The sequence below is a fragment of the Opisthocomus hoazin genome, chromosome 11 (genome assembly GCF_030867145.1).
Source record: "Opisthocomus hoazin isolate bOpiHoa1 chromosome 11, bOpiHoa1.hap1, whole genome shotgun sequence".
NCBI classification, from domain to species: domain Eukaryota; kingdom Metazoa; phylum Chordata; class Aves; order Opisthocomiformes; family Opisthocomidae; genus Opisthocomus; species Opisthocomus hoazin.
In genome coordinates, this window is record NC_134424.1 from 6,310,594 (window position 1) to 6,337,296 (window position 26,703).

Sequence of the window (26,703 nt, forward strand, 5' to 3'; positions counted from 1 at the left end):
TGATACAAGAGGCTTGGTGATAGATTTCAGTCCAATACTGAAGAGCTTTCTGACTTGCCAGGGTGCAGAGATAGTCTGGGTCCATACCACTTATTCCATGGGCCCTTTCCTCGGCTGCCTAGAAGGCTGCTCCAGCTCTGGTAATTCTGGGATGTGATTTAAATTGCATGAAAAGATTCCTGTTGACTTCACTGAGGTTTATATAATTTCCAAAGAACTAGATTAAATCCGCTGGCTCTCCCGGTGATACATCTCACCGTGCAGACATTACCTGGTATTGCCTTCCAGATGTGACGGCTCTGGATGAGATCTGAGTTGGCAACCGGTTGGAGGTATCGTGTAGAGCAGCTCCTGACCTCCCCATGCCAATCTTTTATTAATCTAAGGCCAACACCTGCTGTCCTCTCTCGGGCAAACTGCCCAGTTAAGGACTGGGCTTTGAGTGAAAAGGGCAGAATTTGGCCAGTAATCCTCAAGTGTTAGAAAACAGGTATATTTAAGAGGTGAACAGTAAAGTACTTGATAGAAAGCAGTTAATTCTCAGGGTCATCTAGAATAAAGTTTCTTACAAAATCTTGAAATTACTGTGCTCTTGCAATACCACTTAGCTCTGCTGGCCAGTGAAAAATTAAGCCCTGAATCTAGATCTAAACTTGAATTTGTGGGTGCAAAAAGTCATTTTGTTTGGAATATCAATCTTTAATAAAACTTTAAGACAAATACTTTATCCTTTTTAACTCACTATCAACATGGAGCAACAAGATACCTTGGACTGCTAAGCCTCATTCCAGTCTTCCAAGGAGAGTCTTGAGGATGCTGTTTTGTCCTGGGTTTTGGAAGCATATGCCGAATAAAAAGCTCTCCTATATATATATATATTTATATACACACACACATATGTGTGTGGATATGTACATATGTATGTGCACATATGCACACTTTTCATCCAAGGTACTGGATTTTCATTGTCTCACTCTCACAGTTTATGGCCTTGGGACTCCTTGCGTCCCCTCAAGGTCTAGTAGGAGAACTCCCTCAGCATCTCTTTTTCTTTTCGAAAAATCTGATAACCGTGATGCCAGCGGTTGTTTTGAAGCCAGTGCCAGCCCTGCAGATCAGATCACAGCACACTTTCACCTGAGGTTAGGCAGCGCGATGTGAGCTGCTCTGCAGCGGCAAAGCATCCTGAATACTTGCGAGCTATGGGGATTTCTGTTGGTCCGTGTCACTGAAGCCTCTTTGCTATTCTAAAGAGGCTTATAAGGAGGAACAAAGGACTGCGGATTTCACCGGTTTTGCTTTATTTTATATTTTCCAGCAATTATTTTGGAAAGGCTGTGAGCTAAAAGGCTGATTTTCTCGGACTTGGGACAGCTGTGCCAGAGTAGAGCTCAAATGAAGGAAAGTAGTACCAGGTATCTCAGTGACTCAAAAGGTGACCTGTTGTTTTTATTGCCTCTTCTGTTGTGTTTCAATTTCAGTTGCACTTTACAGGGAACATCTGTGGAATAAAAACTCTGGTAGGGTCAGGCTTTTCTCCTTAGAGGATATTTCCCCCCGCACAGCATCAGTACAAGTTTGTTCCCTCCTTCCTTCAAAATAACAGTCGCGTTACAAGCGCTGCCAGATACTGCAAGCAAGGGTAAAGATACTGATGGGCAGCACTCCCAGCCTTGATGTTACATGATGGTAAAAGTCTGCTGAAAGAACTTAGTCCCCGACCCTTGACGCGGAGCTCTGGCCCCTCCTGTTCCCCAGCCAGCCGCTGGCACAGCACGACCCAGCCGTGCGGTGCGTCCCTCGGGGCTGGAGGACACGGTGCAGCTGCGGTCAGCCTGGGCTTGCTGGTTCTGGAGGCGACTAACCCGGTAAAAGGAGCGAGCAGAACTCTGACGCTTTAGCTCGTAAAGCATTCGTAGGCTTTTTTCTAGGCTGCAAGAAACTGTGGAGTAAACCAGAAGCATTTGAGTAATGCCTAGATGTGGATAAACCAGTTAACACGAGTTCTTTGAGCTTTTTAAAACAAATTGCAAATCTCAGGTTCATGTTTGCATAATTCAGGTTATTAATTCGTGTGCTGGTGTCTCCTAAACTCCGTGCCATATTCCTATTTGGTGCAAATTTCAGAGTGTTAGAATCTGAGTGTGAAGGGTAAAATGAGAAAATGGAGTTGTAGGCAGCGTTGAATGGTCAGTGATCTTTCTTTTTAACAAAATTAAACAGGCTTCCATTTTTTGGAGTCATTTCGGTGTCACCTCAGGTATACAGTGAGACGTTTGGAAATTCTGAATTGATAGGGTACCCAGTCTTTCAATACGTGCATCTCTGGGATTTAAATATATTGCGAGTTAATAAAGCTTCCAGCACGCATTCTGTGCACGTGTAATTAAGGAGTGAGTATCCTACGATGTCATTTGCTGTGTTACCTAGATTCCAGCTGTGGGGACGATGGTGTTTTATGTTGTCATATGCAAGTGGGAGCATCCCTGCATGAGAGAATCTGTTTGAAGGACCAGCCTGTTGCTGTTTTAGTCTAGAGAACATAGTACCCTCGGATTTCTTTGCTGCTTCCATTATTCATTGGGAATTATGTGTGTTTATGATCGTTTGATCAGCAAATAGAAGTGCATTGCAGATGTAGATATATTGTGAAGTACAGAGGTTTACATTAATAGGAAGGATTTATCTTGTTGTGGTATTGAATTTATGATGCTAAGCTGTGATATTTTCCTGTTTCAAAAATGCTATATTGCAGTGAGCTGATATCAGGGTGATAAAATAAATGTTTCTTTTTTAATTTAAGCCACTATAACATGCTAATAATGTTGGAGACAGGAAGAGAAATGCCTTACTTCAGAAATGAATATAATGCATCTGTGTTATAATTTCCTAGCAAAATTCGTTTAACTTAGACTCCTAAATGAAACTTCCTTTTTTGTTTAATCTAGAAAACAGACGAGGTTGAGGTCTTTAAGGGAAGTATGCTTTCAGACACAAGCCATGGGGTTAATGTGCCCTACTTAAATTAGTCTTTGGGACTCTTCGTTCCCTGTAATTCTGAAAAGGAAATAGCAAATCTATAGTTGCTGGTGACGGTCCCTTCACTGGGCATTCGGGCAGTCCCTGCTCCTTGCCGGTTTCCTTCCAGTTTCCCCACAAATGCTCAGCAGATGGGGTTACTAGGAAGGAAGGAGAGGTCATCTCCTCCCCTTTGCTGTCGTCTCCTCATCTGGCCATCGCCAGGGACCGTGGCAATGCCAGGGCTGCAGTCAGGCTATCCGGTCGCCCCCTTCCTAGAAAATGCGATGGAGCGTGAAGGAAATCTTCGCCGTGCCCCGCGACTCTCGCCTGCGCGTTGCATGCATGGGCTCCCAAGGGGAGCCGGCTGAGCCTTCGCCCACGCCGCTCCGGTCGGCTCCTGGGCTGTGCCTTGCCGAGCACGCGGGGAAGGGGTTCCCGTCAGCCACGCTCGTACAGCCGGGCAGGGAGAAGGGTGCTGGGGCCGGGCTGCTCCGAAACCCGGCTCTGGGGCCACAGCTCTGCGTCCTCCCCGGGGAGGCAGGGGGCCGGTGAAGTTAGCGTTGGTCAGCTGGCGGTGTTATTAAGAGGCTAAACCTTTTCCTCTTTGTACGTACGCAGCTGTGCCTTGCTCCGCGAGCGTTTTACTGATTTCGCTGGAATTTGCCTAGCGTGAATACAGGTGGCTGTAAAAGACTGATCCTGACTGCGCTGGAGTCCTGAACGCTGGCTGCATTGCGATTTGTACCGAGCACTGTCAGCTTAATGACTGAAGCACCGCGGTTAGAAGTCAAGTGCTATAAAATTTTCCCCAAACGCACGTCTACAGCAGTGAGTGGACTTGCACATAAACGAGGCCGTTGAATCTGAAAAAAAGGATTAGTAATTCCGTGGAATATAGAAAGATTGTTGTATGTGTGTATTCTCGTACATTCCTCAGTCAAAGAGTGTCTCCAAACCTTCGAATTAATATCCATTATTTGGAAGGATGTAAGAGTGTATTTGGCATTGCCTTGTTTAGCTGAAAGGTGCTACTGGAGTAGCAGTTTAACTGTGGAAATACTTACAAGCTGTAGGGTGCATAGGCTTAACTGGGGCTGAAGGGGGAAAAAGCAAAATGATTATTTTAGTTCTAAATTACCTGCGTATTTTTGGTGTGCTGCTGAAATGATTCATTCTGCTTTTGTTTAGTTATAGATTTGTTTCTGTTCAGGGACCATTAAAAGAACCGAATTTTGTTGGAAAAAGTTACATCTAAAAACCTGCACTGATTCTCTTAATTTAAGAGAGTATTGGGTAAAAAGGATTCTCCCTCCTTTACTGCACCAAATTGACGTGGTGGGATGGATCTGAGGTGAAGCCGAGCAATTTCTGGCAGAATTAGTGTAACCTTCCACCTGAGAAATGAATAGGTTCATTTGACTCATTAAGTTTCAGAAATTAATTGGTATTGAGCTTATCCACATACTTAACAGCATTTCCCTCCAGAACATTTCCTTCCTGTAGATGTTTCTAATGTATTTTTGTGGTATATATTTTGGTTTAGAATAGACATAAAAGCCCCAAACCTTTGATGATAATTAGTTTATAACTCCGAAAAAAGGTGCAGCAACTTTAAATACCCTTGCTCACTTTGCCGGTGTGCGTGGTTCACCTCCGACACGCGTCGGGCTGTGCTCGCTCTCTGGTTGCACCCCAGCCGGAGCCGAGTCGTGGCGTTGAGTGGATGAACGGGTGGCTGCGTTCTGCCAGCGGCTTTGCGGACGGCTGCAGGAATGAAAAGGAAATCGGATATGTTCAGCAAAACTCTTGGTTTTTGCATGTGTTACACGTTCTTCTTCTTGAACAGAATCTTCAGCCATGAATAAGCTACTGCTGTTAAATCTTGCTTGGAAATGCAGTGGAGACTGGCAGCTATTTGTAATTAGCATACTTGGAACATACATAATTGTATTATGGCTGAAAACTTGATACACCTTCTGTATTTTCCTCATCTAAGAGGAAAAATAAAGACTGGCTAAAGCCAAACTGATCTTGTTTTATATGCCTTTTTCTACAGAAGAAACATCTTCTGTTACAGTTAATGAGCATTGTTGTCTTTTGTTCAAATTCTTTGTTACAGAGGCTTAGAGCAAGAGGGCTTTAATAATAAAAAGGCCTTCTTCTCCAGAAAGCCTGTCTGATAATAGTCTGTAAGATTTGAGAATAATCTGCAAAATAATTGGCTTTCAAATGAATAATTCTGTATAACTAATTGAAGGGCAAATGGAAAATCTGCATCTTCCAAACAAATGTGGTGTGTTTCTTTAAATATCCAAACAATTTTTCCTTCTATTTTTCCACCCTCAGGACAAGAACTACTATCAAATCTCATTCAGCTTGTACTTAAATATGACCAAACTGATAACTGCGTTATTATAGAGAAGGGCAGGATAGCTAGAGGGTACGTACAAGGTGCATTAGTCCCACAAATAGAAGCTGATTTACTTATTGATAGTAGAGACACGTTTTAGTCACTTTATAGAATTAACAATTGATCAGCTTGTTAGGTTCTAGTTCTTCATAAGCACAGCATGTTTATTCATTATTGTCATTACATGGTGCAAGCAGCTGAGGTCATGATTAGAAAGGCAAAGTCTAAAAATACTTAAACTTGGATAAATATAATATGTGCAACAGTCAGTTTTTGAGTGATGCACTGATTCTCACTTTTCAGAAATAAAAATAACTTATACCTGCCTGGCTAATTTGCATTTCATTTACATTTTTCAGAACCATCACATCTATTTGTTTTCCAAATGTTGGTGATTCAGGCTTGTAAAAGTGTAAAAAGATAGGCAACATAAAAGCATTGTTTTCAAATTGCCTTGGTCACCGTAAATATATACCGATATATAGTATAGCAACTGATAAACTAAACACGCTGCTGGAGGAGAATGGAAAGATGTTACTCTAAGAAATATATTCATGATTGTTTGTTACTAAGCGTAAGTTATATTTTCTAAATCAGCATTGACTTAAGCTCGCGCAAATTCGATAGCAAAAATTCCCACAGAGGCTTCTCCTGCTACATGTGACTAATATATTAAAGAAGATAAATAGTCATTTTTAAAATTTATTACACAGTAGGATTGAACACAAGAAGAAACCATTTTACAAATCTGAAAGTTAAGGTCACCCTGAGAAGAAAAGGACACTTAAGATGACTAGAAAAAGGCCGCTTCCTCAAGAAACTGCGATTCAAAGTTTACTCTTTTCACGGTGTCTTTTATAAAGCTTTAGATTCCCAAATGTAAAACCAGAGTCGGTTTTGATGTGCAAATATTTCAAAACTGTACAGAGCGTAGGCATTTAGGCGCTTACATCTAACCAGTGCTACAGATTAGCTTCCAGCCTCTTAATTCATTATAGACTACGAAGCTTTCTGATAGAAGTTTTTATAATATAATTCAGTATTAGGGATGAACATTCTAAAACATTTCATTCAACTCTTCTAATAGTTTTTAATAGTTTTCTGCCTTTTCCTTTTCTAAGCATTTTTTTTAATCCATTGTGCATATTTTGGTCATACTGAACATCATTAAAGTTTTGGTTCATATTTCAGACTTCTGGGAGTATAAAAAAGTGCTCAATAGCATTTTCTTAGGGCTTGTTAATGAAGTTAATGAATTATTTTTCTACTAGGCTGTCTTAGCTAATATGCTCGCTTGTTTGAGTTGTAGCAAATCAGGACAACATTGATTTTCTTTAAGAGATGAATAATGTGAGATCTACGTGCTTAAATATGTGGATAAAGATAAGTGACTTAATTAAAAAATTATCAGTGGAAGGCAGTAAGATGAATTAGCTATTTTAATTTGTTTTATATGTCAATAAGCTGTAACACAACCTGCAGTATTATACAAAATCCATTTATGATATCCTTTTCTTTAATTTTCAGTGTGATTTCATGCTGTCTTCGGTTGTTTTTTCTTTTGAAAATTACTCATGTTTTGGAAATGTTAAATACTTGGAACTACCTGTCCCATCTTCAGCTTACGTAGGCCTTGACTCTGCAGTTGTTTAATGTCCAGTGCAGTGCAGCCTGATGAAAATAGTTCCACTCTGATCGATAGTAATGTTTGCAGGCTTTGTCTTTGGTGGTGGAAGTGAGGTTACGAGCCTGATGGTTTTTCCAGTGACTGGCAAATTCTGCTCTTTGATCACATGGGCTATGAATATCAGAGCTGGCAAAATTCCAGGCTAAATTGCTTGCTGTTTTTTGACTAGCTTTACAAATAATACATGATGAAAAAGGGACATCTCGGGGCCTCCGTCTTTCATCCAGTGTTGCTTCTGATAACGTGTAGCGCTCATCAGGCTACACGATACAGAGGAGGGGCTGTTAGGAGGACCTGCTTTATTAAGACATGCCAGCTGATCTTACTAAAGGAGGGGATAAATGGCCTTCTCCTCCAGAGCTGCTCTGTGTCACAAACTCTTTCAGTTTTTTTGGTCTCACGTAATAGAGCAAGCACCCGCACAAGTTCCACTGGTGGATTCCCTGGTGGGCATAATTATTTGTATAGCACTGTGCCTTAAATAAGACTTTCACGGTTCTCATGCTTAAAGTCTAAGTGACTCCCGAGTTACGCTGGTTTTCAAGTTTGAAGATCCTGTTTTTCAGAATATATTTTCTCAAATCTCAGTGCAGTTATAAACAACGTAATTTAACAAGCATGGCTGAGCTTCTGCTTCAGGTCCTTGGGTCACTGCCTTTCTGTTGCAAATTCATCGTCCAACGGTTGTTTTGAAGTTTAGTTATTCCTATCTTCTCTAGACATCTCTGTTAGATTTCTAGGGTAAGATGACAGCTGGTTCACAATGATTTTTGGATTTTGCCTTCTCCTAATGCTAGACTCATGGCTGTCCTGTTTGAAGTAATTTGGTTGGGTGATGGGAAAGAGGGGTACATTTTAAGCAGGCTATACTTATAACAGGAAGGGATTGGAGAGAGACTTTATAAAATCTCTGCATAAGGTACTGCTTGGTAGGTAGGACGCCAGCTGAGAAGTCTGTTAGGATGTCTCTGTAGAGCTTCCATGGGTCAGTTTGACAATACAGTGTGTGGCTTGGGCAGACAAATTTTACTTTTTGAGATTCTACACAGCAACGCCATGCCAAACTGCGAAGCTTTGAGGATAGACTGGTGCTTCAGGCTTTACTTTGTTTTATCTTGTTTTATTCATTTTGTCTTGCTTCAGCTTTTGATTAAACATAATACTCGTGTCAATGAAATGAGTAGCAAACACCTGCCACATTATGGATTTTGCTATGTTAGGAGCAACGAATGGGAGCCAATGTTTCTTGTTCAGAAGAGGAAGACTGCCAGAATCAAAGATGTAAATAAGAGGCATGGAAAATTAATTGCAAACCTGTCAAGTCTGGTCTGTCTTTATTTTTATTACAAGGTGCTCAGCAGATCGTTCTTAGAGATGTTTAAAAAAAAAAAAAATCCTGCTCCTTGTGTGAATTCAGCTGAAACTTGCCCAGTCACTGTGCAGATACTGGTATGGGTCTGCTGTGCCAGGGGAGCAACCGCTGCATTTTTGCTTTCACTCTGAAACGCTTTTGCTTGACACTGTACAACATACAGACAGGGTATGGCAGTGGTTCTGCGGTTTGGGACGTGGGGCTTAGGAGACAGGCTGGCCAGAGGTCTCTGGTGGAAGAAAGCTCCAGGGGGTCCCAGATAACGTACAGCTGTGTCTAGACTGTTGCAGGCTTAAGCACTGTATTCAGAGTGCTCAGCTAATTTAGCACAGATCCAAGCACAGAGCAACAACGACAAGGCTAAAACCCAGCCTGCTAGCTCCTCAGTGCGACAGTCGGGCTTCCAGCCTGAGTGCTGACAGCCAACATGTGGGTCTTGGCTCGTCGTGCGACAGCCAGCCCGCTCTGGATCTCTCCCTGCACTTCTGCGTCTCTGCTGGGAGAGGACACGCTGTCGTTGACTGATCTATGTGACCCTAAATCCTCCTGAGCAGAGCACAGGAAGCTTCAGAAAGTAATACTTTCCAGTTAGGGTGACTATCATTGGAATATTCCATTATTAAATTTGAAATTTTTCATATTTTTGAAGATCAGATGTTGAGACCTTTAGGTTAAAAAGGCAATAGATTATTAATGCAATACTGCTATTTGCAGGTAATAAGTTGGATGGTGCTATTGCAAGCAGAGAATAATTAGGAATTCTTGCACAATTGAGCAGTCAAATTTTTTAATTAGACAGAATCATGGTTTAAGAAACCAACTGTCTTTGGCTGGAGTGCAAAAGTAGCTCAAAATGATAAACCACACCCTCCACTGGCCATTTATTCTGTTTCACGCAGTACTGTCAGTACACCAAGCGAGTTGTGCTGTCTTTCTGACATACAGATGGTATAAAACACTTCGTACTCACAAATACCTCCTCAAAATTGTACAATTGAAATGAAGCTGAACAGATAAATACCCAAGTATTTATACTGTTTGCTCAAAGCCATCAGCTTAGAAAAAGGACCGAGAGGGTAAAATAAGGGTGACTGCTCTCTCTCAACGACGTCCTTTGGGTGTTCACCTATTAGTGTCTGTGAGCAGAGAAGGGAATTTTGAGCATGGTCTGTGAATTTTAGGGGAGGATAGTGGTGGGCAGGAGTTCACCTCTGCCTTAAAAACAAGTGTTAGACTAAATTGGCAGCAAATAGCTGTGTGAAAACAAGTGGGATTTGCCTGAAATAGCTCTAAACGAAAAGTCTGTATCTTTCTTTTTGGATGCAGTGGTACTCTCTGGTAAGTGAAAGTTCAGTTACCTGCAGCCTCTCCTTCTAATCTTGGCCAAAATGCTCGTCATTTGCAAGGAAGGGGTTTCACTTGGAAAGGGGAAAATACAAATCCAGCAAGTGATTTTCTATGTCACTTTTTTTTTCAATTAGTGTTGCTGTTTTGCATTTAATTAGTGACCAGTATTGAAGTAAAAGGCCTAACAAATTCCTGCTGTGGTCCCTGAGATAATAACAGCAGTTTTTAATCAGTCGTGTGACTGTCTTTACTAATGGCCCGCTTTCAGTTTGTGTGGCTGTCTTGCCTATTGCCGGCTATGGAAATGCTTTGTGCAGTAACCTTAGAATTTGAATCAATGATGCAATCACTCCATAAGCCTCTTTAAAAATGTATCTCACAGTGCAGGAAACTCAGATGGGAACAGTTAAACTGAGAGAATTTCACTTTTGTGTTCCAGTTCATCAATCTTTAGAGAGACAGTACTAGGTCAAATGGGTCTAACACTGATCGATTTACAAGAAGAATCCCTTTTTAAAGTGAATCACAATTCATCTCCAATGGGCAACTGAAAAAAAAATTAAAAATACGGCCACTGGAGTCCTGGTGGGGGAGTACTGAATTAGCTCAGCCCCCCCCCCCCCCCCCCCCCCTTAGTTAGTTGTCCCTTCAAATCCATAATCCAGTCTGATCTGATTTTTACAGTCCATTACGTTTCTGTTCAGTTAGCTCTTACTGGATGTGAGAACTTGGATGTGATTAATGCCTGGCATCCAGAAGGACATCCCTTCTTGGCTTTGAGGACAGGTTCCCTTCAATGTGACAACAACGAAGCTGGTCTGTCCCCCAGTCTCCTTACCAAAGGCTGCTTGCTACTTCACCGCACCTCAGGAGCACACATCGGGCACGGGGTGGTCACCACCTTGGAAGGCGGTCCAACAGCGGTTGTCTCCGATCTAGTGAAGGGCTCATGGCTGACCTTGTTTGCGTCTGAGTCACAGCCAGCACTGGTAAAGGTGCATGTGGCAATAGGATGGAAGTAAATGAGGCATGTTGAGGGTATGTTTTCATGGGATTATTGGTGGGGAAAGCTACTGGAATGTTGTATGTGAGATGGAGGGACTCTTTCTAGGTATGTTCCCTATCTGAACTCCCGGAAAGGTAGCACCTGCTGCGACATTTCATACCTGTTGCTAATTCTAGTATAATTGAAATTTGGGGGTTGCTCTCTTTATTGTAGTTAAATTTGAATACTGTTTCCCTCAGGACAGTATTCACAGTACATCTACTAAAAAATGGAAAAATGTGTATCATGGGGATCTGAAAGACAAGATTCTGTACATAGTCAGAGATCAGAGAAATGGAAGACTCCTGCAATCTGTTTCCTTAAAAAAAAAAAAAATAAAAAAAGAGTTCAGCAGAAATAACGGAGTGTCCACTCGAGGTAGCTGAAAATATTGGTTCTTAGTCAGGTGCCAATATCCATAACATCATACAAGCTCAGGAAGCACAATCCACAGAAAGAGAAATGGCAGTTATTTTTTTTAGGTCTGCCATTGTGAGCACAACTGCAGATAAATTTTATTTGGGGGAGGTGAGGGGAAACAACTGCCAATATGGGACTAAACCTGGAGGCTGTGGCAAAAGGACAGTGCTCCGGGAAACAGACGGTGGAGAGACTCTTCAGGGAGAGATTTGGAAGGGGGAGAGCAGGGCAGCGCTGGCCGTGGCCACGGGGGCTCAGGGAGGCCTTTGGGTGACTGTCTGCGGCAGGCTTCGTGGGAAAATACCAAGTATGGTTCAGTGTTTGATGTTTTGTTTCCCTGCCTCTCTGGCAAAGAGTATCTCATTGTTAAATGAATGAACTAAATGTGCCTCCAAGTTAAATTTTTTTATGTGAATTTTTTTTTTTTTTTTTTGTAAAGTCACAGTTTCCTGGATGAAAATAATTGGAGGAGATTTTTCTTTTCTGTTTTCTAATTATTTTTAAGAGAGTTAATAGCTCTCGAGTGGTGATGAAAAGCTGATTAAAAACTGGTTGTTGTCTACCCTGAAAATGAACAAACAATCAACAATTTATTACTTTCAACAGATCTCACAACTTTGAGGCAATTAATTGCTTTAAAGTAAGGCAGGGAAGGTGGGCGGAGCTCTTAGTTCATTTCCAACCCTGAGCATTTCAAAGCATAACCAAAATGATGCCACTTACCCTCCCCCCAGCTCCTCCCCTCAGTCATGTGTGTGGTTGCGTGATCTTGAAGAGGCTTGTGCACGAATGAAGGGGCAATAGAAAAAAGAGAAATCCATCCTACGCAGTTTAGGAACCGAAAGCCTGAAGTTCAGCCTTCTCTGAGTTTAGTGAAAAAGAATTTTGTTTTTTGTTTTTTTTTTTTAGAGAGAAGAATGTTCCTAACTTTGGCCATGAAGAGGACATGCTGTTACTTACTCAAAGTCTGGCTGTGGTCTTACTTCAGTCAGAGTAACTGATTGAGCCTCCTGCATGGAAACGTGGTGTTACTTCAGCGGTGACAGATACTGGAAGGGTGACCCTCTGACAGTTCAGGTGCTTGAGGGGGAAATACCATGCTAACACCTTCCTTTACTGTTTCTGAAGAGCAGTTATCAGGTTGTTGTGGCTGCTGCTGTCCTGTCTGGGTAGTGCAGTGACAGCATGGTGTCTAGGACGGTTCTAGGGCTACGAGGATGGTGAGGGGACTGGAAAATCTCTCCTACGAGGAGAGGCTGAGGGAGCTGGGCTTGTTCAGCCTGAAGAAGAGAAGGCTGAGAGGGGACCTTAGAAATGCCTGTAAATATCTCAAGGGTGGGTGTCAGGAGAATGGGGCCAGACTCTTTTCAGTGGTGCCCAGCGACAGGACAAGGGGCAATGGGCACAAACTGAAGCAGAGGAAGTTCCGTCTGAACATGAGGAAGAACTTCTTCCCTCTGAGGGTGACGGAGCACTGGAACAGGCTGCCCAGGGAGGCTGTGGAGTCTCCTTCTCTGGAGATATTCCAGACCTGCCTGGACAAGGTCCTGTGCAGCCTGCTCTGGGTGACCCTCCTTCGGCAGTGGGGTTGGACTGGGTGACCCACAGAGGTCCCTTCCAACCCCTACCATGCTGTGATTCTGTGATTCTGTTCTCCTTACCAATCCCTCAGCACCTTTCGAGGTTTGCTCCTTTTCCATTGCAACAGAAGCCAGACGGAGCTCTATCTGGCTTCCTCATGCCCATGAAGGATGAAAACAGCAGCCAGCAGATGATTAACCTGCTCTAAACAGGGGGACCCTTTTTCAGCATTGAGCACTGCATAACTCAGGTGGGGTCTCTCTCCCTGCCTGCCAGCCGCTCTCCTGGTGCTCGCATGTGTGCTGCTGCCACGGAGGTGAGCTGCCCAGAGCAGGCAGGGAGAGATGCTGAGCGAGCAAGAGACCAGAGGGCTGAGAAGGGACAGGGAAGGAGGCCTGAAGGGTTGGTCTGGGAGAGGAAAGGATGAAGGAAATCCCTTCTGGAAGTGAGGAGGGAAAATGTAACTTACGGGACTGCTGAAATTCTCTTTCATCAGGGCATGCAGTAACTGGTACTGCTGGAAATTAAAATACCTGAGAGGGTGCGTTATTCGTATTGGAATTTGGAATTTTTCTGGTTACGAGGAGAAAGACAAGGGCCTGCAGGAGAGAGGTACAGTCACTCCATGTACGTGTCAGTGGTCTGCCAGGGCAACTAAACCAGCTAGGACATGCTGCTTAAACTTCACAAATGATACATCTCTTTGAGATCTGTCCACTTTTAAAATTTGCTTTTTCTTCTGGCAATGCAATATTGATTCAAGGGCCACAGGACCAATGGCCCAGGAGATAATTAACAGATACATCTATCTGCTCATTTTTCTTCTTGACTCAATGGTAGGCTGCTGTCAGGAATTAGAAAACCTTATATGACTCCTGGTACCTGAAGAGCACAATACAAACACCTGCAGCTATGGCCTCATCCAGGTCTCCAGCTCAAGGAGAGCTAAAGGCAACTGCGCCGTGCCCATATTGTGATCGTGGTGCTCCAGTTAGCTCCAAACAAGCAGATACTTCTCCATGGTACAATGTTGAGCAGAGATCAGCGTTCAGGACTCAAGATCAGTGCTGTTAGTGTGGGAACAGGAGTTAAGCTATTCTCAGCTCAGACAGTGCTAGGTACAGTGCGGGTGCATGCTGTGTGATGGTCAGTGCTTCCATCCAGCGTGATGTCTCCAAACGATAGAAAAGCAAATACAACCTTGAGATTGGTTCTGAATATGCTTTTGTTCATTTAAGTGGGATCAAAATTAAACAAGATTGGGTTCTCCCTAAAAGTGCAATTGTTTATTGATTTGGCTCCAAGTCGTCATGCCATACAAATGCCTTGCTAGCTTATTAGCAGTATTTTCCCTCTGTCATTCAATTACAGAAAATAAGGAATGATATTACACCTTTTTTCTTTTTTTTTTACCAACAGTTCCTGGACTGATGGGCCAGGAACCAGGCTCTGTAATGTTCCTGTTCAGTAGAGCAATAATTTTTTTACAGTAACTTGAGGAGCTGGCTCCGATAACCAAACAGTGTTTTCTAACACTGAGTAAAAAGCCTGTCCCATAGCATGAAAGTTAAGTGACAAAACAAGATCAGGAAGGTGGGTTATAGCTCTTTGGTTCGTGCCTCTCCCCTCCTGTGCAAGTTTTGTTCTTTGCTATTGCCACAAGAGATTCTATATGCTAGAGGCGGAATTTTCAACCAACCTCAAGCTGACTGTGTTATCTTTGTAGAAAAATGGGAATATCAAAAATGTTACCTTTCAGTTTGCTAGTAGTTATCCTACACACTACCTCGAGACTGTCAGAGAGAACAGACTCAGCACACCACAAGGTATTTTGCTATTGGCTTATGTAATTGATAACACAGGTGCTAAAAATGTACGTTCAGCCCATAATTACACTTCTGGAAATTTAGTGCTGTATTTATGAAATGCGTTTCATTAGAATCTTTTAACAAATGGCTAATGAGTCCCAAGTGGAACAATTATCCCATATACCCAGACAGTTGGGATTCTTCATCAACCAGTGTGCATCCACTCCTCATAAAGCATGTTTGTGTCCTAAAAGCAAAATTAGCTATTCTGTGCTTTCCTCTTGGAGCGTTTCATGAATTGAAACAAAAGCAAAGACCAGATTACATCGGTGACACAGAAATGGACAGAGCCTGTTGGAGTCAGGGCCTCACGCAGCTTAGGGAAGCATGAGTGGGCATGCTGTAACTATTTACTGTGAATGAGGTGTTTTGGGGAATAGTAAGAGAATATAGTATTCTAATGCAGTAGAATCAGAAAGAACCAAATTTGGTTGCGTAAAGACCCTCAGAACCACCAGAAAGATATCTAAATATAGTACAGACCAATCCTGCCTGCATGAAAAAAATCAATATGTGTAGGAGGTATTTTCAGTTTCTTTCTGCCACAATTTTCCTCCACTAACCTCTGGCTTGCTGACTGTCTGCAGTCAGGGTACTGAGGATGACACTGTGAGCAGTGACTATGTACCTCCCATTTATATTCCAGTGCTTTTTTTGCTCCAGAGTATAAAGGAGATGTAATCCTGTTATAGACCCTGAGCAAACATGTAATCCAAATGGATGGAGAACGGAGCCTTGACCATCCTGGAGGTGTTCAGCCAACTTTATAAAAACCTCCATCGAAGGAGGCTGCATGAGTTTTTAGAGAGCTTGTACCACTAGTTTCCTACACTTAGATACAGAAAGTTTCTCCCCATGCACCCACCAAATTATCTGTGCAGGACACTTAATGTATTTTTATGCTGTTTGCAGTAGCTACAGAGAACCGTTTCTTTAAATCACACCCTTCGTTAAAGCAAACCTCTTCAAGGAGACAGCTAGCGTGTCTCCAATAAATTCTCTTTTCTCAACTGAACAAATACAGCTACTTCAACCTTTCTTTACTGCTTGCGCTTGCTGACTCTCTTAATTTTCATATTATTTCATTGGGATTGCCTCGTTCTTAATTTGAGTGGTCACCATAGTGAGTGAGCATCTACTTCTTGCATGTGAGCCCTGGACTGGCCACCAGGCACCCAGAACAGGTCTGGGACCTCCCAGTGCATTCTCCAGAGGCACAAACTGACATGAGGCCCCCTCCTCCATCCCTTCCCTCCCTTCCCCAGGTGATCTCTGCAAAATAACTTACCAGCTCACCCGCATCCCTGGTGAGTGGGAAGAAAGGTGAGAGACCTGCTCCGTGGCTGTTGGGTTAGTAATCTTTTCCTTCCATGGGAGAAATAAAATCCTTCCATCAATTCAGGGTATAAATAATAGTGTCTCACTGTTCCAGAGAATCTGTGCGATAGCTTTGCTGCTTTGCTACCTGGCAGGCAAATTTTGCAGTAGGGGAAAATGGTATTTGTCTTGTCTGAAACATCCTGCTGAAGAGATTTCCTTCAAAGACGTTTCTCTCCACATTTTTGAACGTGTTGCCTGATTTACGTGAGTACTCCTCTGCTTCTGGGAGGTCAGTTGGGAGTGGAGCGGGGCACTGCCTCCGCTCTGCCTCCTCTTTGAACAGGGTTGAAGCAGTTCCTGTGCTTCCTTGAGCGCAGTGCCTGCAAGTCTGCCCATCTCTTAAGCAGGCCGTACGCCAGTGGGTGGGGAAGATTTTGAGCTGTAGTGAGGGACTGAAAGAACCTGGATAATCACAATGAAAAATTCTCTGTGATAAATGTAGTTGAAAGAGTTGAAACGCTGGGCTGTAATGAGGAGATCTGCTGTGTTGGCTGTCCAAGCTGCGAAGTCTGTGCAACCCTAAAAATGAAACCTTGATAGCAATACTTACCTCTCAGGCATTTACTTTGGCAGAAGAGTTCCTTGTGGGATGGTGGTGAATAAATAATGCTGTATGGAGAACAGGGTCTATTTTGACTCTACTTTACAGCTGGAATAGCTGTACTTTACTCTCTGAGCAGTCCTGTTGTTTTGGGTGGAATTTTTCCTGGAGGGAAGATTTGGACTCAGTTTGAATTGAGAGAGCAGGTTCTAAAACATTTTCCTAAAAATTAATTTTCTAAATGAGTTTCTATTTAATTTAGGTGATCCTCTCATGCGCAGAGATTATACTTTTGAACTGCAAGTGCTCAGTTATTTGTGCCAGCACAACTCACATGCTTCATTTGCAAGACTCCTTGCCATGTAAATACACTTCAAAGCTGGGAGTTCTGGTGACCACAGGTCCCCAGAATATACACTTGAGTTAGTGTAAATGAAGAAGCTACTGTTCCCTTGCCTGGGGGGGACCCGAACTAGCCCTTGTAGTTTGCAATGCATCAGGTTCTGAGTAGACACCTGACTTGTTCTGGCTCAGTAGAGGAGGCAACAGCTTCGATTTTGAACTCCTCCTTAGCCTGTGTGAACCTGAGATCTTCTGGCTGTCCTGTAGTTCTCGCCTGCAGTCCCTTGCTCGAATTTGTTTTCTGATTCTGTGCACTGCTGTTGCTGCTTCTGTGTGACCTAAGCTCCACTGGATTAAACTTGGAGGCCACAAACTCTTGCTTAAAATGAGTCCAAGTGAAAAAGGCTTTCCAGCAGAGCATCCACCCAACTCACAGTTCTCACTCTGGCAGAATTAACTGAGGAAGGCTATGGTGACTGGGGCAGAGAATTAGGGTGGTTTAGGCATATTTTTGCAGTCCTCACAGCACATCCTCTTAACATGCCCACAATGGATGGAAGGCTTGTTCAGTGAAGACACATATGCCCCGGAGAACTCCAAATGCTGGTGAAGACTGACACATTTCCCCCAAAACACATGGAACGTAGGATGTCTGTCCGTGTGTGGATGGTCCGGCTGCTGGTGTGGTCGATATCTCATGCTACGTGGATATAACAGCGGTTCAGTGCTCCCTTCTTAGGGGGCTGTGGGTTTTATTTCCTTTAGCTCTCACTGGCATTGTTTTCTATTCCTCCCCACCTCCCCCAGGTGCTGTTAAGTGAGATTTTTGAAGCGTTCCCATGGAAAGGGCTGACTAGGAGAGACAGGCTGAGCGGCTGCCAGCAGAGCCTGATGTCATAAATGGAATGTGATGTCTTAAAAAATCACTTCAGAAATTGCAGGTGAAGTAGACGCTGGGGTCTGAGGGCTGCTGGGAACTGCTGCAGTCCCCCAGTGATTGTTTTGCTACGTGCCTGGCTTGCTGGAAAGTGAGGAAGCACACTTGCAGCTTGCTGCCACCTCCTTTAGCTAATTGTTTTGCGGTCTGAAGAAGCTCCTCAATTCAGCTTGGCTTTCGGAGCTCGGTGTTGCTGGGCGTCCCCCAGTGATGCCTGTAGGGAAGCAGATGCAGCCGGAACACGAGTGTTTACCCTGGCAGAAAAGAGTAGAGGAATGGGACTCAATAAAAGTTTTGCTTTCTTGTGCTGTGAGAATAGACTTGTGTTACTACGTGCATAACTTTGTACCCTTCCTCAGTTTGCACAGAGCCTTCCTAGCAGGTGTAACTGTTACTCGGTCTGAGTAGTGATGGGCAGAACTGAGACCTGTAAGCACCTTACTTGTCCCCGTGCAACGTGCCAGCCGGGAGGACAAGCAGGACGTGTGGGGAGGGAGCATGAAGGGCAGGCCAGAAGGTTGGTGACCTCTGCTTGTGGCGCTGATAAAGAGCATCTCTGGTGACTCTGTCTTTGGAGGTTGGCTTCAAAATACCTGGTGCTGAGAAACTGTCAGCCGTGCAGAGAGGAGCTGCATGGCGGATTTAATAGTGCAGAGCCCTCTGAGGAGAGGCGTCCTCCGTCTCACTGCTGTGACAGTCGGGGACATGGCGGCGGGCTGAGGGCAGCGACTGGAGAGAGTCCAGCGGAGGGCTACGAGGATGGTGAGGGGACTGGAGCATCTCTCCTACGAGGAGAGGCTGAGGGAGCTGGGCTTGTTCAGCCTGGAGAAGAGAAGGCTGAGAGGGGACCTTATAAATGCTTATAAATGTCTCAAGGGTGGGTGTCAGGAGGATGGGGCCAGACTCTTTCCAGTGGTGCCCAGCGACAGGACAAGGGGCAATGGGCACAAACTGAAGCAGAAGAAGTTCCGTCTGAACATGAGGAAGAACTTCTTCCCTCTGAGGGTGACGGAGCCCTGGAACAGGCTGCCCAGGGAGGTTGTGGAGTCTCCTTCTCTGGAGATATTCCAGACCTGCCTGGACAAGGTCCTGTGCAGCCTGCTCTGGGTGACCCTGCTTCGGCAGGAGGGTTGGACTGGGTGACCCACAGAGGTCCCTTCCAACCCCGACCATTCTGTGATTCTGTGACACCAGGGAGCGGAGGGTGCCTTCATCTGCCGGTGAGGGCCCTGAGGAGAGCAGGTGCCTAGGAGCAGAGGCTGGAGAAACTCAGCTTAGAAATCAGGTGCAGTGCTTAAGGCGAGGTTAATTAACTGCTGGGATAACTTCACTGCGTGGAATTCGCTGCCACTCCAAGTCTTCACATCCAGCTGAAGTGAGCCTGGCCCGATGCGGGGATTCCTGGGTGAGGGGGAACAATGAGCGGGGTTCGGCCGGGCAATTGGCAGACGTTGCACGGCTGACATTTATTTAATAAGAGAGATTCCCGAGCCGTGAGGAAAGTTGGAAGCGTTTTAATAGCTCGCCGCTAAATCATGCACGCGGCCTGGGCCGGCGGCGGCGGCTCCGCTGTGCCGTGGGCGGCCGCCAGGGGGCAGCAGCGCCTCGCCGCCGCCTTCCGGGAGGGGAGAGCTCGGCACCGGCCAGAGCGAAGTTACCCCGCGAAAATAAAGTTACCTCGCAAAAATGAAGTTACCCCGCGAAATGGACGAAACGATTTCCCCACTCGCGGCCCTCAAACTCCAGGCCGGGCCGTGGAGTGTCACCTTTCAGGGGTCGGCCCTCCCCTGAGGGGCAGCGCCCGCCCCGCGGCCTGCGGGCTGAACCGCTTCCCTGAGGTAAACGGGGCTTTGGCGGGACATCTCTAAATGTGTGTCCCGCCTCGCTTAGCCCTGAGGCGGGCGGTCTGCCTTGGCTAACTGGTGCGTAACAGGTAGAACTGGCCTGGCAGGTGTTCCTTCTTCCTCTTTTCTTGACTTTTTGTCTCCATTTGCCCTCAGACACCGGCACTTCTCAGATACAGGCAGTGACCAGACTACATTTTTTTCTCCTCTTCTAAGAAATTCCAGATATCGCTGTTTTTTTTCTCGGTTCTTTATTCAGTGGGATGTAAGAGGAGTTTAACAGGGCTGGCGGCGGGGTGAAGCGCTCGGGCTGGCAAACGGCCCTGTGAAGTGTCTGGCATCCGCGCTTGCTTCCTCCTTACCAATTGCAGGAGAGGAGTCTTTCAAGGGATGCACTGCCTTTATTTTAAGGGAGGAATTACTGAGAATGGAGAAGTTAAAGCCTTTTCAATATTTAATAGATGGAGGTTTTCTAAATTATTTAATAGCTTATTATAAAAGATGGCATAGAATGGTTTAGTAATTTATTCTTTACAGAAAGTAGCCGTAAGGAGTATTTTACAACATGTAAATATTGGTAGGAAAAGTACCTAATTTAAAATGCTATCTTATTCCATCTGTCAAAGGAATTGTACAGTGCCCATACAATTTTCAAATAACTTTAGACCTTTATTGTTTCTGTTCTTGAAACGCTTCCCTGGCATAGGGAAATGCTATTTATACCCATTTTACTGGAGTGCAGAGGCACAGAAACAGGCGGTGCTGGGGCTGCGGCACAGCAGATCTGATCATTGCAATTCCCTTTAGATACCAGAACCCACGGTCTAAATTCAGGCTCGTGGATACCCTAAATACTGACACAGGAGAGTTGTGCGGCCTGAAATGGGGTCTGGGGTGACTAACGTGCGAAGCAGGAGTTGTTCACGGCCAGCCCTTGTGTAAATGCTGGGAGCGGAGCCCTTTGCCTCTCCCCCTTTCTCCTTCTTTTCTACAGCTTTGCTAGAGATGGAGGTGGGGGTTCAGTTGCCTCCTGCCTGGAGCTTGTTGTACATAAACACCCTTTTCTTCGTAAGATTGCTTTCCATGGGTAACTACTGTTCAAATCCCTCTTGTGTAAATTAACCCTGCTGTGCTGAAGTCAAGGACTTCATCCACAAAATTCCAGTTGTTGTCAGTCGTAATGGCACCTCTGGGGAGGCGATGCTGATTTTTTATCGTGTTTAACGCGGCTGGCAGGTGGCCGGTGCGTGCTGGTGGGAGCAGCTGCCCTCGCGGGCCACGCTGCCCCAGCAGAGCCCCTGGCACAGGAGGTCAGCAGCGATTTGCATGTTTGTGCAGCTCTGCTTTCCAAAGTAATGCAGCGCCCTGAGACGAGGCACGGACCAGCATTAACAACACCAATCACAAAATACATGCAAAACGTAGTTTTGCCCTGAGAAGCCTGGAATTCCTTTTACCACTATTAACCAGGTGAGCCTGTTGCTTCCGTTCTGATCTGCCTGCTGTATTGACATGAAACGGCTGAATGTCAGAGTTGAGATTGCACTGTAGGAGTTTGCCTTATGCTCCCCTCAAACAACCCTGTTTTCTTAAGAAATATCACGTCTGGAAGGCATCAAAAGCCCCAAGATAAGCTAGTGGCTGTATCATCTGCCGCTTTTGTTGTATCCATTTAATTGGAATCAGTTAGAATAATCAATACTTCCTTGTCTTTTACCAGTGTTTAAAGTGTGTTTAACTTGTGTTTACAGAACAGGTTACACTAAAGTTAGTATTTACCTGTAGATGCATCTATGCAGGTTTTTTTTTCCTCTCTAATAAAAATTATGGAACAGAGAAGCACTAAAACCCGAGTTAGTATATTGCAATATTGATTTCTACAAGAGCACTGTAAGAATATATTTATCTATCTGTCCTATTATGAAATGGGTAAAAATGTACCACATAACCATTTCAGTCGTTCAATACTATATTGAAAAGCCTGTTTGTTTGCTTTTTCTCAATAGGCCTTTTGAGGCGTACTGTTTTTTTAATTTTGTGTCTATTTGTGGCAGAAAGGATTAATACAGGACAATAAGTGCTTTGTCTTAAGACATCTCTTTGCCCGTGTTTTGTTTTGATCAGAACTGCTGCGTTGTGATTTTGGCTCACTCTGAAACTCCACGTTGGAAAGTGAAGATGGAGTAAAATGTGATTAATTATAGATTGCTTGCCTGGTACCTCTTTAATTCCAGCAATTACTCTATTTTCTCATGACATTCTGAACAGAAAAGAACTGAGTGTATTGAGCCAGGAGCTTTCCTGTCCTATGCTTCTGAAAGGTGTCTGCCTGCGTGCTTTTATCACTGCAGAGATGCTTTGCTCTCCAATGTGACAGTGTAATTTTGTATTTCTTAAAAGCAAATTTCTAATTGATCAAGGGAAGGGTGAAATGAAAAGAATGGTGGAGAAGATGAGAAAAGGTTATTGTGCTCACTGCGTGGGCGAAGACCACATTATTATTACTATCACATATTGCACTGTGTTGTGTTTTCAATAGCAGAAGGTCAAGTTGAGCCCAGGGATAGACGTGAGAGAACAAATATAAACAATAAAGGCAAAGAGACTCGAATGTCTATGAAATGGAGTGTTTGAGCTCATTATTCTGTGGAACGTGTGTCAGTACTGCTGCAAAAGTGTCTCCATATAGTGATTTCAAAGTGTAGCCTCTGGGTATAGGTGAGCTGGGTGTGAGGTGTGATGCTGGAAGGGAGAGACAAAAGTATCAGAGGGTGCTATAATGCATTGATCACACAGACACAATCCTGTGGATGCGACCCTGCGGACCCTCTGCTCCTGAGGCAGCCAGATTCCAAGGGCCTTGGGCAACTCTGTATGAAGACAGTGAAAGATTTTTTTCCCCCGTCTTTAATAATATCTGGTTCAAACTGTTGGACGTTTCAAGCAAGCATTTGGAAATCTGTTTGCGCTAGGGTGGTGTCTTAAACCTTACAGCTTTCACAGCGGTTGGGTGGCGAGAGGGCACGTGGTTGTAAGGACACAGTGAGCTGCGCACATTATGTCTGTAATTTCCAGTATAGCAAAACACTTAAGTTAATGTAGTGATATTTCAGAGCTGCCTTATCACAGTTTCTCTGTGGTCTTGGAAAAAAGTGAAAAGAGCAATACGACTGCTGCCTTTTGCCTTGGATTGCACTGTAGATGGCACTGTGAAACAACAATTCTGGTAGTAAAGATTATTTCACAGCACCATTCCAGACGTTAACTGCAGTGTAATATGGCTTACTTTCTAGGTCCCCAAAGTGAAGGAAAAATTCTGAAATGCAGAAAGGCTTATTTGCTGCCGCAAATGGGAATCTGGAATAACTATGAAAAACACACTGAAATAATTGTGTTTGACTGGAACAAAATTCTTGCAAAGTCCCCAAGGTAAGAGCACTTTTTATCTTTCAAATGACACCGAAGATTTGCTGTTCTGGTTAGCGACAATATCCACTTGAATCCAACAGAGAATGAAGGCTTGACATTTCTGAAAGTGGCAGCCCGCTGACGCTGAAGGGCTCAGCACCCCTTGCTGCATCTGTCTGCCAAATTTCATTTTTTCTCTGCCTTTTTAAAGGTCCCCTTGCATTTCTTTATATTAGCAGGCTGAAGACTTGTGTCCTGTCTACCTGCAAGGCAGACTGAAGTCTGCAAGTGTTGTGTTGTTTTAATGGTACTGGATGTTTTTAGCAGCCTTTCAGTTTGGGTATAACGAAGTTGGTGCTTTGTGGTGATACACTTATTCCTGGACTTAAGTATTCTTTCAAAGGGGTAAGATCACCCTGTTAACCTGATGAAACCTGGTTTTGCATTCCCTGTCTAACATCAAGGCCATGGCTTCAAGAGAGTCAAACTCATATTTCAAATGAGGCCAGCACACAACCACTTCCGCTGAGACCACCTTTGCTCTTATACTGGGAATGATGGGAACACGTGGGTTCACTTCCATGCTGAAATAGCAGCTGTTGAGCAGGCGATGCATGATTTGGGACTAAATACCTGTCCCTTCCATCAACTCCCAAGAGAAGAGGAGTGCTCAAAATGTCTGATCTGTGATATTTAATTCTAAGGGTTTAATCCTGCTTTCAGTCACACCTCAGGAAACCTGAAGGAAGGTCTCTGTCTTCATTATGATCTACAGAGTGACAGCAGAGCTGGGGTGTCCACGGATACTTGGATCAGGTTCATGTGTTTGCATTTAGAGCAACAGAGGGATGGCGTTGCAAGATGAACAGATGATGACTTCCTATTTGGTGGTAACTGCTGCATGAGGTGTAAGCTGTGTGTCTCTCATGGAGAGAGCAAGAAGACTAGGGTGAAGTCACCTCTCTCCTCAAGAAAATGAAGTTCAGTTACCTGGGGAAGATTTGGGTGACTAAAATCTGAAATGGTAGATTGATTCCAGAGCTTAGTGGGCTGTTTCCTTAGACTAATATTGGATGAACAGCAATAATAACATTTATGCTGGTTTCACAGTGACTCAATCCCATTAGCTGCAGTAGCATTATGTGGTTCAGCTGGGTGCAAGAGGTGAGTTAGGTCCATGCTTATTAGCTGAAGTGTAGCTGCTCTGAATTAGCCTGGGAGTGCTCTGTAAGAGGGTACTTGTAGCACAGGCAAGGGCCAGTGATGTCTTTATCTTCTGGGCTCGGTTCATGCTTGTGGAAGACTCCTGTATGCTGCTGCAAAAGAGCCTCAGTGTGTTTTTTCCTGTACTGGTTCATTTGCATTCAGGGTGGCAACATAATGGTCTCGAAACAGGGTACCTTCTTAAAGCAAGGAAAGGTGCCTTTTTGCCAAATTACATACATGTAATTTTTTTTTCTTATATCTGTAGAGATGGTGAGTTATTTTTTAGCAATATTTGTGTAGCTCTAAGAAGTTTGTAGGCTGGAGTAAAGCAAGGACAGCTGAAGGTTCTGGGTTTTTCACCCATGTATTTTTTTCTCAAGTGTAAAATAGTGTTTGCTGCTAAAATACATACAACAAGCTTTTGGTCTCTTAAGTTTTGATATTAATAGGAGCATTTGTGATTTGTTTGGGCTTTATCAACATTCCCATTCATGCACAATAAGAGAACAAAATTGTTTAGTGATGCGCAAAAGGGAAAATTATGAAAGCACTTGTAAATGAGAAAACATGGCATCTGTTTTGGTTTCATTTGTAGATGGTTCTCAAATTCAAAACAGGATCCAGGGTCTTCACCTGGCTTTGACAGTAGAGCTGTCTAAGGCAGGAGGTGTTTTTTGGTTTGTATTTTTTTTTAACTGTCAGTCTATTCAGCACTTGAATATTGGATTAGGTGAATAGTCTCAGGTATTTTAAAAACATACAGATAAACAAATTTTGTAGAAAATACTTGGAAGAATCAGAACTGGAATCTACAGGGGAAAGAAGTTCCCAGAGGACTTTTTGGTGCAAGTAAGCATGCTTGTGATAGGCTTGCCCAAATCCTAGTGTGCTGATTAACTGCAGACTAACGTCACTGCTATGAAAGCAGTATTTAGTTCAATTTATGCAAATCTGTAAATTGCCTTTAATTAGTGTACCGTATTCCTGCTTACAGCATTTGTTGAAAGTGTGGAACATTGTATCTAAGGATTGAACTGCATAATGCCCATTTATGTATTGCATGAGTAATAAATCATCGTAACTGAGTTTAAGAAAATGATTAGATTACCTTTCTGTGTGATGAATGGCATAACATAAGCTATTGAGGGGTTTAATTGTAGATATTTGCAGCAAAATTACTGAGGATTTGTGGTCTTAGTTCTAACACTAAAGTGAATAAGACTGACAGCCTCTGCCTTCTTTAGAACAACTGTTTTCTGAAATGCAGTTTCTAACACCCTGGCAGAGCAGTGAGTCCTCACATGTTTGACTGAGGTGCTGGTTTCGTGATTGTTTAACCTTCAGCAAACTTACTGATCTCCAGGAAAGCTAGCAGATGTTGTGTGCTTGGGAGATCCAGCCGATTCACGTGCATGGCTACATGGGAGTTGATAGCTTTAGCAAATATGTCCTGAGAAGTATTGAGTAAAAAGGACATTTTTTTCTGTGATGTTTCTATGATTTTGAGGCAGGTGCAGTTTAAAAATAGTAGCATGACTTATAAATATGTATATTTATATTTCAGTGTGGATGGATCTTAATCCAAAAAAACCCCAAACCAACCCGTCATCTCAGATTCACAGAAATGTTTTGCATTTGTAATGTGTTATTATAAATATGTGTTTGTGGGTAATATGACGTATGGTAAGCCATTGCATTGCTTCTAATTATAAAACATGCTTAACAAAGAATTGATCTGAACTATACCATGAATACGATTTTGTCAGTGTTGCCTTGTAATAAGCCATATTAGTTATTCTACAGCATCTTTTCAGCTTTTCCTTCCCCGCACCATTTTTATATTATTCCCTGCTCACATTGTTCTTTCACTCAACTTCTTCCTTTTCTGCCTCCAGGATGAGATTCTGTGCCAAATCAATGCTTCTATCTGACTGGCTCTTCCTGGTCTATGTGTTAATGGTCTGCTGTAAATTGTTGTCCGCCTCTAGCCACCATCCCCGGGGGCACACAGGTAGGAGCTTTTAAACTCATTATGTGCTACTGAGACCAATTAATACCACTAGCAGAATGTTAGAGCCTACTTTTTAGCAATGGATAATTGATGAGGCTGTTGACAGTGTAGAATAATCAGTGCAATGGGTTAAAAATACAACAGCAGCAAGAAAAAATGATTTATTGTAAATTTTCGTGGTGTTTCTCTAGTAATTTTATGTACTGAAGCTCACCAGACAGTTGTTGATGTGACTTCATGACTGTGAGGAGTTTGGGATTTTTTTGTGTTGTTTCGCTTTGTG

At 43.7% G+C, this 26,703-nt stretch overlaps 1 protein-coding gene across 1 annotated transcript in view; it reads left to right on the forward strand.

The window, feature by feature from the left end:
• Positions 1-12,317: 12,317 nt before the first annotated feature.
• TAFA4 (TAFA chemokine like family member 4) overlaps positions 12,318-26,703 on the forward strand; it is a 61,884-nt gene continuing 47,498 nt past the window's right edge. The window contains exons 1-3 of the mRNA XM_009936675.2: positions 12,318-12,379; positions 23,089-23,224; positions 26,305-26,420. Of these exons, the coding sequence (XP_009934977.2) occupies positions 23,145-23,224; positions 26,305-26,420 (196 nt within the window). The 5' untranslated portion in view covers positions 12,318-12,379; positions 23,089-23,144. The remainder of the gene's footprint in view (positions 12,380-23,088; positions 23,225-26,304; positions 26,421-26,703) is intronic.